Below are 15540 nucleotides of genomic sequence, written 5' to 3' on the forward strand. Positions count from 1 at the left end.
CCACGGCAATGCTCTCGGCTTTGGTGTATGGCTTGCCGCGGCTGGACCCCCTCGCAATGCCGAGCTACTCGCAATGCCGGCCCAGCTGCCCGAGCGTCCACGACTGCCGCCTCCGCCCCTAGGGCCTCCGCCCCTACCGCCACCAGGGCCCCGACTGCCGCTACCTCCTCGGGTCGGAACGGGCGTTTCCACCCGCGCGGCCGACGTGTCTGGGATGCCGCCAGAACTGAGCAGACCCATCATAGTATCAAATGCGTCTTGATCTGCTTCGGTGATCGGAGATTGGCTGGCTTGGAAAGGGGAACCCGGCCGCGGCTGGTGAAGCGCGTCTAGGTTGGGTCTGTAATCCCCAAATGCGGAACGACTCAGATTCCGCTGTAAAGGAGGCGGCGTTGGAGAAGACCTCCACGGCTGAGATGGAGGAAGGGGTGGACTCGATGCCCACGGTGGGGGAGATTGATTCCAATTCCAATACTGGGACGGAGTCCCGCCATATCCGGCAAAACCCGACGGCTGTGATGGATTGGTGTCATATCCCGATTCCTCAGAGTCGGGTGAGTCGTCGTTTCCTCGATTCATTTTTTTAGAGAGTAGTTGTGTGGATAGTGAGTGGATGGATTTTGTGAAAATGGTGAAAAATAAGTAGAGGGGGTGTGGTATTTATAGAGGGGATGGTGGAAAAACGTCAAATTTCTCGTTGCCGGCGAAATCGCCGCGGCGGTTCAATCCACTATAGGCCGCCGCGCCTATAGGCGCGGCTATACACCCCTCGGCGCGACATCGCCCCGCACACGGCGATCGCGCGTCCGCCGCGTCTCCCACCCCTCGCCGCGTCCAGCCCGCGGCTATCGACCTTCTCCACTATAATCCGCCGCCCCACCGCCGCGCCTAACCATAGTGGACGCTCTAATCCATGTTCTGTTTGGACTGCTGATTTTGGTGGATTGGGTTGAGAAAATCCAACTTTCTTAATAGATCACAATGATCCACAGGGCTTGTTGTTGGTCCGTCTATTTTCTAAAAATAAATGAATTTTTAAAATTGTGGATATTCCAAATAGTGAGTGAGTATAATAATTGTATTCAAGTTTACCTCATCAAAACTTTAAAAATAAAAAATAACCTTATACTCCATATTTTATGATTTCCAAATACTACAAAAGATGATTTCCAATATAGAGGGACTTGAAAAAGGAAGATAAAAATTAAAATCCGAAAGAATTGACCGAAACGTTGTCGTATCATGCTGTATTCGTCTTCATCTTGCAGATCTTCGTGTTGCACACCACACAGATCAAACGCGCATCTCTTTCTCTATCTATCATGGATCCTCAGAGAGCTTACACTCTTCCCCTTCTGCTCATCCTATCTATTCTTTCTCTACACTACAAGGTCTGTTCTCACCCCTTTCTCCGTGCAAAATAAGTGCAATACGCACGCACGCATGTTTGATCAATTTGTTGGATCGTAAATGCTGAATGTCTATATATTGAAGTCGAATTTGAATTGCTTTGATTTATTTCAGGTGATCTATGGGGATTCCTCAGTTCTTTTCCTCGACAGTCCTACTCGCCAATATCTTCGCCATTCATCAGAGCAGGTAGGTTTTCTTATTAAAGAGTGAACTCTGGATTTCCTATGCACATGATGTTTGAGTGGATTTATTGAGTCTTTATGCCAAGTATTAGACGTAGCGTAGAAATCCATGTTTGAAAGAGTTCTGATGCGATGATCTTTACCAAGTTTGGACATTAAGATGGAAAGTGGTACTAAATCCCAGGCCGCGTTCAGTTTCGTTCTGAGGCATGGATGCAGTAGAGAACGACTGTGCTTGCTGCACTATGGATGCAGATTGTGTGATAACTCTAGCATGACTTAGAATAAGAACATCTTTCGCAGGCTTGTTTTGGATTGAAATGATAATGTGTTTCTTAAGAGATCATGATATAATATTGTCGACTGAAGAATTAAATAATATTTCAATCGATTGCCAAATCTGTAGCTTGTCCTAGGGATAGTGAATCGCTACAAGCTTCTTAAATGAACTTAGTTCTGCTGGTCAACCAAAGTAATATAAGAAGGACAGAGTCAATGTGAAGTTCGGAAGTTCTTCTGCGTTCTGAATAGTATCCTAAAGGACCTTATCTTACACTCCTTTGAGGAGATGAAGTTCAGGAGTTTTGTTCTGTGCTGATACAATAAGAAGGTGGATTTGGATTCATGCATTAACTCCTGAAATTTTTTTCTCAAGTTTTTATTTCCTTACGGTTTATATTCTCCTTAACCTCCCCCTCCCCCCAACCACACATCACCCAACTCTTTTCAAACCTAGTTAGATGGCTTCTATGCCTAGAAAGGTCCAATATTTAATAACATCGGTGTGGTGGATTACAGACATACCTATCAGCCTATCACGTGTCTCTATTCCCTCAAAACCTCCCTGAAGACCTGGATTGATGCTTGTTTTCCTTCAGTTTACTGTACAATGTCTCAACAGAGTTTGGCACACAGTGGAGTGTTCTTTGCTCGGTCTGTTTATATCTCATAGGAAGTCTGATTAGCAAAAGTAATACTGTTAGAAGGTGGTAACCATGGAACATTATGCTTATCTCTTTGCTTGAAACGAATTAAAGTATACTGGAGTTCGATGAGCATTTAAAGGGTATAACCATCTCAATCCTTTTAGGGTGGTTTACAATATCTGCACCTTCATGTACCCTGCATTTTGATAGATCCTATGATCCTGTTCAAAATCATTAATTTGGATACATGATTCTTCCAGTTTCCAACTGCTTTAGACTTTTGCAATGCTTTATGAACCTTGGTTATTTTGTTAGTGGATCTGTTCCTCTGAACATTCATCCGTTGGAGTTTATAGTCATGTTTATCTGCTGTACAGTTTAAACTCTCATCTTGTATCTTTGATGCTGGATGCATATAACTTGACAACCAATTTAAATTTCATGATTCACTTTTTCACTACCTGGTTTTGAATTAGTGTTATTTGACTGAGAAATAAAATCTTGTGCAGACTGTTTCTCTTTCCCCGTCTGAAATTGGTGCTACTGCATCAGTATTGCTTGGCTTTGCACCACCTTCTACACTCTCTGCTGCTAGCTCATCCAAGGTACAGTCTACTTCTGTTGTGCCTAACGAGCTGCGTCTCTGCTGTCAATGTTTTACCAACTTTCGTTTTGTAGCTGAATGAGGTGCTTGCGCCTAACCCATTCGACAGACCCCGTGCATTATTGATGGTTGAGGTTACAGGAGCTGAAGGTATGCTTCTCAAAACTGGTTGCTAATACGCTGCTGTCCTATTGTTTTGGTGTTTGGTAACACTCAATGCTGTTATGCATACAGATTCTGAACTTGTTGGCCGCTTAGATAAATCTCCTACTAGTAGCACCCTGAGGATCAAGGTTGAAGGTAACCAAAGAGTGGGCATTCAGCTTCCAGGTAATGGATCTTTGTGATTTCATAATTCATATTACCTCAACAGTATTAATCTTGAAATATTTTATGGATTTATTGTGTTTATGAGCAGACGAAGATGAACTTTCTATGGTGTCACTGAATGAAATCTCAAGCAGTGCTGAATGTTCCGACAAAGAACTAAGTGATTATGTAAGTTCTCTCTTTTTCCCCTCCCACCAAATCCTACACTTTCGTAAACTTAATGCTCTATATGACTATTTTGGTTTGTTGTAATCAGGCATCCTGGTTGGGCGGATCATATGTTGAAGATCCATCCCAATCACTGAATGGGGAACTACTCATTCCCATCACTAATGGTGGCTTTATGAGACTTCATATGTCAGAGGTTCTTCCTTTTTTAGTTTTTCCTGGTTACTAGGTGCTATTTTTTTGTTTCTGTAAATAGCTCAAAGAATCTATTTTGAATTCAACAGAGAGCAGACAGAGAATTCACAACAAGTCTTGTAATGCTTATTAGTAACATGAAAAAGGCTATGGAGTTGCATCCAGTATTGACAAAAAGTGAGCGAAGTCCTGCAGAGCTTATGATGGGCAGATTTGATGGAATTAAGGTCATCCATAATTTATTGAAACCATTTGCTTATTAAGTGTTTAAATTTATAATAATTCTAGAACCAGTTATTCAGATGATATGTATTTTTCTGAATATTTTAATTCCTCCAAATTATGTGTAAGTTTGCCCAACCAGTGAACTCCTGGAACTTTGACATTGTTTTCTTCTGGATAGGGGTTGGTTTCAGTGATGTTGTGGCAATTCATGATTCCATTTCTTGTTCGATGCTTTCTTTTGGCAGGCTTTACAAGATCACTATGGAAAGGAAGGAATTGCTCAAAGTGGAATGGAAGTTTTTGTTAATTCCGTATCGAATATGCTCGACACTTTGCAGGCAGCATATCAAGGTATACCCAGTTTTTAAATTATTGGCATGAACTACTTGCTAACCTAAGCTTTTATTGTATTGATATTTCTGATGATCTTGAAGTAAAGGAGTTAGTTATATTGTATCTTCTTGAGTAATGGTGAATGTTTGGCCGGATATTCAACCTTTTGAAAATGAAGCTTGCCTGAATATTAGTATATGTTATGGTGTTGATCTTAGAAACTTACATTAGCTGTTTGGCAGGGAAAATTGTTGGAGTCATTGGCCACAGGGGCTGGGTTGATTCAGAGCAAGAGAATATGTTCCATTTCACAGTAAATACTCGATCATCTGCTCGTTTGCTGCAGCAAACAAAACTCTCTCCGGAGAGGATCATAATCGCAGAAATAGCCTTTGTTAGAATCACCTTGGCCTGGATAACAGGGATCATTCTTCTTATTGCCATTATTTTGGGGGTAAGATTTACTTTGAATATGCACTATCTATTTTGTCTTACTCTACTTGGATTGTTCAGTATAGATAACAATGGAGTTTGCCCATTTGGTACAGTACCAGAGGGTTCAACCTCTTAATTATTTTTCCTGTTATGTTGATTTTGCTAGATTCTTTACGGAACATGAGCCGATAATACCTTTTTGTTTGTTGCAGATCTACTTTCTTCTCAACATGTCAATCACCAAGGATACCCTTTTATATTCTAATGTCAAGCTCGACTAATATCCATCACAGTATAGTGATTCGCGTTTAACACTGAAATGCAGAGGAAACCTGATGCTATCTGTGCAGATCAGTTGTTTTGCTTGTGATTTATTTTGTTGTTTATGCCTTCACAAGCTTCTATTTTATTGATTATTTAGTGGGTAGCTCAAACTTGTCATAAATGTATCTGTCCTTGTGGGAGTTAAGAAGCTCAAAACCTAGAGGTATGGACGGACAAATCGGAGATGACCGTATTTATCACTGATACAGTTTCTGGAACAACTCTATTTTGTTTTAGTTATGTATATTTTGTATGTAACCAATAAATGCATGCATCTCATGCTCTACTTGAGTATTCTTGTGTTCACCCTTTAACCTATGATTTTTCAGTTTGAAAGAAAACCCTATTCTGGAAATGGTGATTTTGTACATTTGTAGCGTATAAAATCTACCAGCTCCCAAGCACCATTTCAGCCTATTTTTTTAGAAAAAAGCGAATGAAAAAAGTTATGGATCTTAAGATTTATGGTATCACTTAAAGTTAGTACTCCATATCTTTTAATTTGTTTACAAATACAAATTACGCATATTTATTGCAATAAACAAAACATTACTAGTAAAAATGAATATACTAAAGTTTCGATAAAAGTGAATTAGCTATTTGATTTTCAGTCCTGAAGAAATAACCAATTTTTAACAACCGTCATCCCTCACAAATATCTACTCCTTAAACCACCCAATTCCAATGAAACCATATTCCCACCCACCATCATACAAAATGCCGCTTCTAACTCCAATTCCCACATTTCCCCTCCTTCACAAACCCAATTTCAACGCAGGTTACTTGAGACCCTTATCCAATCACATCTATGCTTCGCATTTCCATCCAATCACGAACCATTCAACGAGGAGACCCGGTGGCTGAGGGAGGAGCAGCGGTGGTTGAGGGAGGAGTCGCGGTGGAATGCCGAGCGCCAATCATTGCTGCAAGAGATAAACAGCCTTAAGCTCAGAATTCAAGACCTCGAGAGCCTTAATTCTCTCAAGGGCGCCTCTGTTTCTGACACCGTCGGAAATATTGCCAAATTGCTGCAGGTATATGAAATTGTTCGATTTCTCATCATATTTATCATCTTAATTTTGCTGTACCTGAGTTTGATTCGTATGCTTGCTGGAATTCTACTTGTTATTTGCCTTTTCTCTTTCACTGAATGGGGAAATCACATTATTGACTTTCTAACATATATTACCATAATTCAGTATTCACCCAATTCAAGTAAAAATACTCGAATTTCAGATTGCTATTGTGAGTACGTGATATATCTTTATGTACACATTAAGACGATAAGTTTTGTTCAAATAATGAATACACAATCAGTTTTGATTTTAGGCACTCAAGGTGGGAGATTTAAAGAAGAATGTGAACAAAATTGCTGAGAGTGGAACTAGTGCTCTTCCGTTAGTGGTTGAGACAGCTACAGAGGAGGAGGAAATTGTCGTAAAGGAAGTGATCAGTACTCCAGAAAAGAAGGAACATGTGTTAAAATGTGCAACATTGAGAGTAGGATCAGGAGGAGATGAAGTCGGGGCAATGCAGGTATGGTTTCTGTTACGAGCATTTGCAGTTTTATGAGGCAACAGTTGTATGCTTTATATCCCCAGCCATTTCTTGGGTATTTTGTTATATTTCTAATAAACTAAAACCTGATGAAGAATCCTTTTCTACAGTAAACACCAGAAGAATTGACCTTATTCAGTGCTTTGCCTGTATCACATTAGGCTTTTGAGAGTCACCATTAGTGATCCTTCTGCAAACATCATTGACAGAAAGTTACTAATCAAACTCACCACTGTTTGTTCCTATTTATGTTGTCTTTGATAGGGAGCCTTGCAGAAACTTGGGTTCTACTCAGGTGAAGAGGACATGGAATTTTCTAACTTCTCAAGTGGCACTGAACGTGCTGTTAAAACATGGCAAGTATGTATCTTATAAAGACCATTCAACTCAATTAGGAGTGATAACTAAGGAACTGATGACTGATAAATTTCTATATCTTGGCAGTCAACATTAGGAGTGCGTGAAGATGGCATTATGACAGCTGATCTTCTGCACAGGTTATTTGGAGCTTCTGAATCGGGAATCACCAAAAAGGAAGAACCTAAATCAACTGACCAAGTGAAGGTACTTCTCAATTGTGAACCTTTTGTGTCACCACATCTCGCAGCTAGTCTGAGAAATCTTTCTATATAACTATGTCATTCCACATTCTTCCTTGATTGCAAAGGATTTTGGTTCCGTTTTGCATTCTTTCTGTGGTAAATAATGCTTTGTTCATCAACATTTTAGTTCACAGTAGATGAAATGTGTTAGCATGATCCAGTCCGAGTGTGTGGTTTTAGATAATAGATGTTGTTTGAAAATTTTCTGCTATGGAATGAAATGTTGATACAATGTCTAAACCAATTTCTGCATGTATATTTAGTTGTTCTGTTTTCCTAGGGAGCCAATGGAGGCCCGGTTGTAACAGGCGAAGGTGTAACAGAAGTTGGGGCATCTCGAGCTAGAGTCTTTCTTCTTGGAGAGAATAGGTGGGAAGACTCTTCAAGGCTCTCTGGTGGTAGCAAAAGAATAGTCAAAAGTGCAAATGAAAATTCAGCTACCAAGTGCCTTACCTGTCGTGGAGAAGGCCGCTTATTGTGCATGGGTAAAATTTTACTCAATCTATATTATATCTTGAATCCGAGTTGGACCAGTTGCTTTACAATTATAAAACTATGGTTCAGCATACCACATAATATGAGGCCAAATAGTTAAAACTAGCTCTAAGATCTAGTGATTATATTTGGTCATCGTGAATTCAACGATTTCTATTATTTTTGCTCGTCTGGGATAGAAAGAATATCACCCTTCGTGTAATAACCATAGATAGAGAATATATGTATAGCATTTGTGCTAATATATTTGGGGTTTTGTTGCAGAATGTGATGGAACTGGGGAGCCAAATATTGAGCCACAGGTTATAAGAGAAAATTTCAGTAATTATAAGTACTGTTCCCATTTTGGATATATTTAATATGGGAAGTTTTGTTTTTTGCAGTTTATGGAATGGGTTGATGAAGGAGATGCGAAGTGTCCTTACTGTGAAGGGCTTGGATATACAAACTGCGATCTCTGTGAGGGCCAAGGGAAGACCTCCTCTAGCTTTTGATGCCTATATATATATATACACATATATATGCATGTTCTTATGGTACATATATCATTTTCACTTTCTTATATCTGCAGAAGCTATTTTGCAATGTTATCCTTATTAAATGTTTAGTCATACACCACCCTGTTGACACTTTCCATTTGAAACATGATGTTGATATATGACTAGTTTTATAGGGAGACGTGGTTGTTCTTATCTAAATGAAAGATAAACTTCAATTCAAACACACCCAAAAATATGCATTGTCAGGTGGCTACACTTTTTGTTTATCTTCCATTAACTGTACAAATATCATTGTACACATAAATGTACATGTGTTATACCCTTGAGATGTGCATTTACGATTATTATATGCTGGCACGTGAATGCGTTTTATTTTTAATTAGTGTTTCATTTATCGATGAATGGAGTTCATTTCAAGCATTAAGTATCCACATGTTAGACCTTTGGGATGTGCATTAATGACTATTAAATGTCAAAATATGGTTGTATTTTTTCCGTAACCTATACTTATTCCATATATTTTACGTAGATCATTTTATACTTTTAAATACCAAGATGTGGTTGTAGATATCATTAGATTACATTTAGGACATGCATTAATGACTATTTGCATTGACAAATGTACTTCTTTATACTATTACTAGTAGTATTTATACTATGCGATGTACGAAGATCATTGTACGCATTAGGTATCCAAGCGGTATAACAACTACTCTTGTTAAATCCAACATGTGGTTGTATTTATTTATAGTACCTCATTCAGTGATACCAGGTTATGCGTTATGTCTCCAAGTCGTGCATTAACAACTCTTAAGTATCAATGACTCAAGCCTTTGAGATGTTCATTAACGACTATTAAATATCAAGATGTGGTTTTCTTTTTTATAGCTACTAATACTTCTTTAACGTGATGAAGAGATTTTATGCTATTAAATACCAACATGGGGTTGTGGATGTGTTAAGGGTGTTTCCCTTAACAAGCACCGGCGGCGAGTTTCGCTCGGCGGTGGAGATAAATTTCCGGCGGCCAACAGGCTCGGCGGACGATTGCAGAGTTTCTGTGCGCGGGAGTCGCTCCCGTCGGGCAGATAACTCGGCGATTGATAGAATACTCCGGCGTCCAATTAGGATCGGCGGAGGGAATCCAAAATTAGGATTGGAAAACACACATTATCTTTGGGAGAGAAAATATTTCTTATATTGATGGAATGAATAAAGTGATAACAATAACTCCTATTTATAATGCAACTGACTTAATGAACAAGAAAACAAAGATATAGAAAAAGATATACAAATCCCTAATATATCTAAACTAAATAATAATAGTATAAGACTCGTATCAACTCCCCCACGGTTAAAATTCACCTTGTCCTCAAGGTGGGAACCACGAAGCAAAAATGAGAGTTGAAATCAGAAGCTTCGGCGTGGCAACTCCTCCTGGATCAAACACACATCGAACAGCTGACCGTCTCCCTTCTTCACCTCCATAAAAAATCAACAAAGGTAGACTAATGTGGTCGTCCAAATTCAACGCTAAAATGGAAAGTTCTGCCACACAGTCATGAATGCTCAAACACGGCGTGTTATTTCGCAGAGGAATCAACCTTGGATCGACGTCGAGCGATGTTGAACGTTGATTCAGACTTGTAACATCACCAACATTCAAATCCTTATAGACACAAGCACTTTCGTGGAAAATAGTGTAATCACCAATAGAACCATCCTCCTCTTTATCTTCTAGCAATGTCTCCTCCTTTTCACCAATCTTCTCATCATATACCCCAACGAGCACTTGCGGTGACTCATTGTCGTTCTTGACAATCCCTTTGTTCTTGACGAACTCTCCAGGGGACTCGTTGTTTGGAACATCAAGAGGAGCGCCATCATTGTGAACATCGATAATGTCATTGGGAACATCATCACCGAATACTATCGTGGGAGTATTATCAGTTTTCTCTTCGGCTAAATTCTCATCTTGAATGTTCTCCTCAAACTCCTCCCCATCATCCGCATAACAGAGAATGCGTTGTTTACACACATGTCCCATCACCCATTTCTCGGGACAGTGCCAGCAGAGACCCAACCTAGACCATTCTGACTTCTCCGCTTGGGAGACCCGTATTAGCGGCAGGCGTGGCTGCTCTGGAGTTTGACTGGTCACACGAGCGGGCTGACTGTACAGGTCCCGCGTTGGCTTTTTGGTGGAGTAGCGTGGCTGGTGGGAGGCGGGCTGGACTCGCGCTCTCACCTCCTCCCGAGGGCGAGGTCGGTCCCAGCACGTCTCCGAGCGTCGGGGCCGGTCAACGGTCGGGTAGCCGCGGTCCTCCTGTTGAGCCGGTGGGTCCCAGCACGTTGGGCGGTGCCGCTGTGTTGGGGTTGGCAGGTAGCGATCAAACCCTAATTGGGTCTGATGATCTCCGCGATCAGATAGGTGGCCACCCCTCTCGACGTAGCCACCGCGGTGTCGGGGCCAAGCGTCTTGCGCGCGATCGCGGTACCCGATGGGCTGGTATCTCGGCCGTGGGCGACGATCAGGTGGATCCAAGTGGTGTGAGACGTAGGGTGATTCTGGATCAGGCCACGACGGCGGACGAAGTACTTCCACCCGGCTGCTCGGAGGGTCCCAACTGGTTACACGGCGAGGTTGGGCCGGCTGGTAGGGACGGAATGGTTGTGTGGCCTGAGGGAAGTCGTATTGACGACGGCGATAGCCGACGTAGTCATATGACATGTTGACGGACTGAATCGTGGTTGCGGTAGAAATGGTGGTGATTTATTTGGGGATATGGATGAACGCAGACGGAGGATGCTGAGCTCTCAATGAAAGCACCAGTTGTTAAGGGTGTTTCCCTTAACAAGCACCGGCGGCGAGTTTCGCTCGGCGGTGGAGATAAATTTCCGGCGGCCAACAGGCTCGGTGGACGATTGCAGAGTTTCTGTGCGCGGGAGTCACTCCCGTCGGGCAGATAACTCGGCGATTGATAGAATACTCCGGCGTCCAATTAGGATCGGCGGAGGGAATCCAAAATTAGGATTGGAAAACACACATTATCTTTGGGAGAGAAAATATTTCATATATTGATGGAATGAATAAAGTGATAACAATAACTCCTATTTATAATGCTACTGACTTAATGAATAAGAAAACAAAGATATAGAAAAAGATTTACAAATCCCTAATATATCTAAACTAAATAATAATAGTATAAGACTCGTATCAGGATGTCATTAGATTACATTGCACATCCACACTTGAAGCTTCTAAGATAGCCAAGATGGGGTTGCATGAAGAGATTACATTTCATATAATAGTGAAAAGATTTTATGATATTAAATACCAAGACTAGTGTTTCTTTCGTATGATGTACGAAGATCATTTTAACAGTAAGTATACAAATGTTAATAAGCTTCTATGGCCTATATTAACGGATATTATATACCGACACATGTTTGTATTTGTATTGTTTTTTATTGTAACTAGTACTTCTTTCTTACAATGCACACAGATCTCTTTACACATTAAGCAACATCTACATGCATAATATTATATACGGAGACATAGTCGTATTTTGTTTTTGTACTCCACCGACTACTTCTTTCATAAGATACATGGAGATCATTTTACACATTAATATCCATGTGTTAAGGTGTGCATTCACGACTATTGTATATCGTCACGTGATTATATACACACAAAGATAATGCACAAAGACCATTTTACACATTAAATAATCACGTGACTGTATTTTGCATATAAATAATAATAACTAGTACTTCTTCCGTATGGCGTGTGTGTTGAGATATACCGCGATGACTATTGTATACCATATTTGTATAGTGTGACTATTCCTTCTTCTGCAGTAGTATACGCATATCATTTTACACATTTTTTTTATCCACCCATGTGTTTCTCTTTTTTTTTTGTTAGATGATGTTGTAGGTATGATGGTAAAAGTTGATTTATATATTTTGTAGCAAGTATATATTGTATTTTAGCTCATTTTAAAACACTAAAGAAGTACTCCTAGTAAGTAATAAAATTTGATCCATTATTTGAATTTCATTATGAAAGTATAAGAAAATAAACAATAGTATTTCTATCACATCCGAACTCTGACCGAAGTCTATATCGATCTATACAATGCTCACTTTGTGAATTAGTATTAAATGTAATTTGAAGATAATAAGGAAAGCAAATGTTATTGCCAATGTACAAAATAAAAAATGAACCCTATGTAATAAATGTATGAATTTACATATATAGACTACCACATCTTCCCAAAAACAACAAAAAGGAAGAAAGAAATATAGACTGAACGATCTTAATTGGTAAGTTTCAGCTAAGTATTGTTTGCGTTATTATAGTATTTAGATTTTTTAGATAAATATTCATGATTTATTATAACAATTTTTTTTATGAATTTGATGTTTAATTTCAGAGTTGCGGTTTGAATATGAGTGAAGGAAAGAAAGGTAAGGTTTCCAACTCGTGTTGTTTGTGTAATAATAGAGGTTTCATCAATTTTGCATGCATGGAGATTATTTATTTTTTTATTTGATATATCCATCGCTAATAGGTTGTTGTATGGGTGGAAAAAGATACCGAAATACTGATGAACCGAACTTATCATACTGATTTTTTTTTGAAAATACCATATTTTCAGTTCGGTATTATACCTTACCGAAAGATTTCGGTATGTTAACGATATGAATTTTCATATATTGTGATTTACGTTGTACCGTGTATATACCTACATCAATATATTCCCTAAAAACGGTATATATACAATAAATACCAAATAAACTTATATATACTTATAAAAGTTTTGCCGTATACCTACCAAAACTCGGCATGCTGTAAATTTCTCGTGGACCAATATTTTTTGAATTTATATATTTTTCACACAAATGGAGTTTTAATAGCAGTACAAAGACAATTAATAAACAACATGTAGTAGTAAAATTAAGTTTTTTGTAGGCATTGCAGTTGCAGGAGTAAAAATCCACCGGAAATATGAAATTGTGATCATTTGAGGCCCTGCCTCGCAATTGTTCTGGTTTATAGATTATTATTATTATTATTATTATTATTATTATTATTATTATTATTATTATTACATTTTTTTTAATTTTTTGCATAAAATTTTGATGATATTTGTGTATAAAGATATTATTATTGGTGAATCTAAGAATCAATATCGCTTAGTTGTATTACTGTTTCATTACATTGTTGGTATGCATAAACTACTCCTATGTTGCACATTCTGAGTCACATAATTGCTTCCCACAGGTGCAACACAGCAGGGTCAAACTAGCAATGCGGTAACTCTTGATCACATTTGTTTTATTTTAAGAAATAATTAAATCCCTTGATTTATATGCTGCAAATGAAAAAGAGTGTATGTTATTTATTTTTTGAAATCACTTAGTATAAAACTATTACTACTATTAACTACAATTTTAATCCTTCATAGCGTAAGAAAACTATATCTCAAAACCCTGTGGAAGAGGTTGCCTCCAACGATATTATCGTTATCTCAGACGGAGAAGATAGGTAGGAATTCATTTACAATGATATTAAAAATTTAAAATATATATATGAAACTCTTTAATTAACATAATCTTTGATGCTTGGTTGGTCAGTGATGGTGAGGAGATTGGTTCGGCTAGGGTGCCTTTGGGGACTCCATCATCGGACCATCCCAATAATCATAAAATGGGGGTGCGCTACACTTCCCTAAGGATACGTGCATCTAACCATCCTAACGTGCTGGCGGAGGAGAAGAAGGAGAAGAAGAAGAATAAGTGAAAATGTAGTAACTTTTTATATATGTTTGAAAACCTATTTGTGACATGCACCATATATGCATAGTAATATTTGATTCTGTATTTGCAAGACTATTAATAAGGTGCTCCCATACTCTTTATATTTATATTCATCCCTCATTAGAATATGAATTATGGGGCCTTTTTGAACCCCATTTGAGTATGTTTATTTGAATTCATTGGATTTTTGGGGCTCTTATTTTAAAAGCAGATTACAATGTATTGTTTTTATAACCATATTTGAAATTCTTATTTACAAAATCCTATCGTCGACCGGATTGCTCCTTATGGACGAACTTAGTAAGTGGCTCTATCAGTTCTATCCTGCATCGGGAGAAATGAATCTTGGACCCTTTATTCCACTTTCACAAGATCCGGAGGAGAACGCACCAGGGGTCACAACCCATTGTCTATCAACAACAGGACGAGACGTCCGCCTTCAGGTCATGACTGCTGATCAGTAAAAGCTGGAATATGTCATGCTGCATGAAACTAATCACTTTCTACTTTTACAATATTGATTAATTGTTGAAGTATAGTTAACGGCAGCGCTCCACATTTAATTGTTTGGTTAGTTTGAGCTTATATTACCTCAAATGTTTATTTTGTTTTTGACAACTGAAGCTGCATGAAGACATGAACAAGGCGGATGATCTCGCTGAAAACGATGGAGTAAAGGAGCTCAATCCAGCTATCACCATGTCAACTGAAGTGGTCCAGAAACCAAATAAAACTTTTAGTGGTCCGAACATATTGGTACGTGGAATGAGATTGTGAATGGATAAAGGATGAAACAATGAGCACGTATTCGACATTGCAAGGATATTCCCTTTTCAGTTACGATGCGTTGTAATGTGCACTGGCATTCGTCAGCTGGCATCTATGGTTAACTATTGATTCTAGGTCCTTCGGTTCGATAGGAGTAGTAGTAGTATGTATGTGTGGGATGTGGCATAGCCTTGTAATCAAGAAGTGTGTGATGTAATCATCTTCTTTATCAATGCAACAGTAACCTTTTCGTTTATGGCTTCTTTGGTTTATCATCTTTCCCTTGCTCTTTCTTTAATACTACAGTTTTGTCATAGTATTTCATTTCAATGACAAAAAGAGCTATGATTTGTGGTTAAGATTAATTATGTTGTGGATATATCCAGATGGTGAAGTTAATTTCAACAAGGAAATGGTAGAGAAGATGGAAACAGAACTTGAGGAAAAAAAAATCAACAACATTGTTTTGGGACCTGATCTAAAATATTAATAGGCCTTGTCGCCTTGATATTTATAACTTTGCTTACCAAACACATAATTTCCCATTTCAACAGATTTTGTAATAAAATAGCAAGGTCTTTTTCTATTATAGCCTATACTAATTGAATTAGGAGTATTTATGAATGACTAATCACCTTCGCACCTGACTTTTATCTT

The 15540-nt window shown here is 38.7% G+C and overlaps 2 protein-coding genes across 2 annotated transcripts; both read left to right on the plus strand.

Annotated features, from left to right (window-relative positions):
* The first annotated feature begins 1202 nt into the window (after window positions 1-1202).
* Window positions 1203-5429, plus strand: LOC121801611. Its single transcript, XM_042201138.1, has 11 exons — window positions 1203-1391; window positions 1525-1599; window positions 3031-3126; window positions 3200-3275; window positions 3360-3455; window positions 3544-3623; window positions 3712-3819; window positions 3908-4045; window positions 4289-4394; window positions 4619-4830; window positions 5024-5429. Exons 1-11 carry the CDS (start codon window positions 1323-1325, stop codon window positions 5090-5092), a joined length of 1125 nt encoding a protein of 374 aa, XP_042057072.1. The 5' UTR covers window positions 1203-1322; the 3' UTR covers window positions 5093-5429.
* On the plus strand, window positions 5131-8522 carry LOC121801065 (protein disulfide isomerase pTAC5, chloroplastic-like). Its single transcript, XM_042200531.1, has 8 exons — window positions 5131-5165; window positions 5755-6169; window positions 6465-6671; window positions 6957-7052; window positions 7137-7256; window positions 7575-7779; window positions 8054-8091; window positions 8173-8522. The coding sequence occupies exons 1-8, from the start codon at window positions 5131-5133 to the stop codon at window positions 8281-8283; spliced, it is 1227 nt and encodes a 408-aa protein (XP_042056465.1). The 3' UTR covers window positions 8284-8522.
* Window positions 8523-15540: the final 7018 nt, after the last annotated feature.

This window comes from Salvia splendens, chromosome 4 (genome assembly GCF_004379255.2).
Source record: "Salvia splendens isolate huo1 chromosome 4, SspV2, whole genome shotgun sequence".
NCBI lineage: Eukaryota > Viridiplantae > Streptophyta > Magnoliopsida > Lamiales > Lamiaceae > Salvia > Salvia splendens.

Coding starts and splice junctions, on each gene's coding strand:
- LOC121801611 (XM_042201138.1), top strand. CDS start 1,323: ATGGATCCTCAGAGAGCTTACACTCTTCCCCTTCTGCTCATCCTATCT. Junction 3,820..3,907: donor TGAGACTTCATATGTCAGAG/GTTCTTCCTTTT, acceptor TGAATTCAACAG/AGAGCAGACAGAGAATTCAC. Junction 4,046..4,288: donor GCAGATTTGATGGAATTAAG/GTCATCCATAAT, acceptor TTCTTTTGGCAG/GCTTTACAAGATCACTATGG.
- LOC121801065 (XM_042200531.1), top strand. CDS start 5,131: ATGCAGAGGAAACCTGATGCTATCTGTGCAGATCA. Junction 5,166..5,754: donor GATGCTATCTGTGCAGATCA/GTTGTTTTGCTT, acceptor TCAGTCCTGAAG/AAATAACCAATTTTTAACAA. Junction 7,053..7,136: donor GTGCTGTTAAAACATGGCAA/GTATGTATCTTA, acceptor ATATCTTGGCAG/TCAACATTAGGAGTGCGTGA.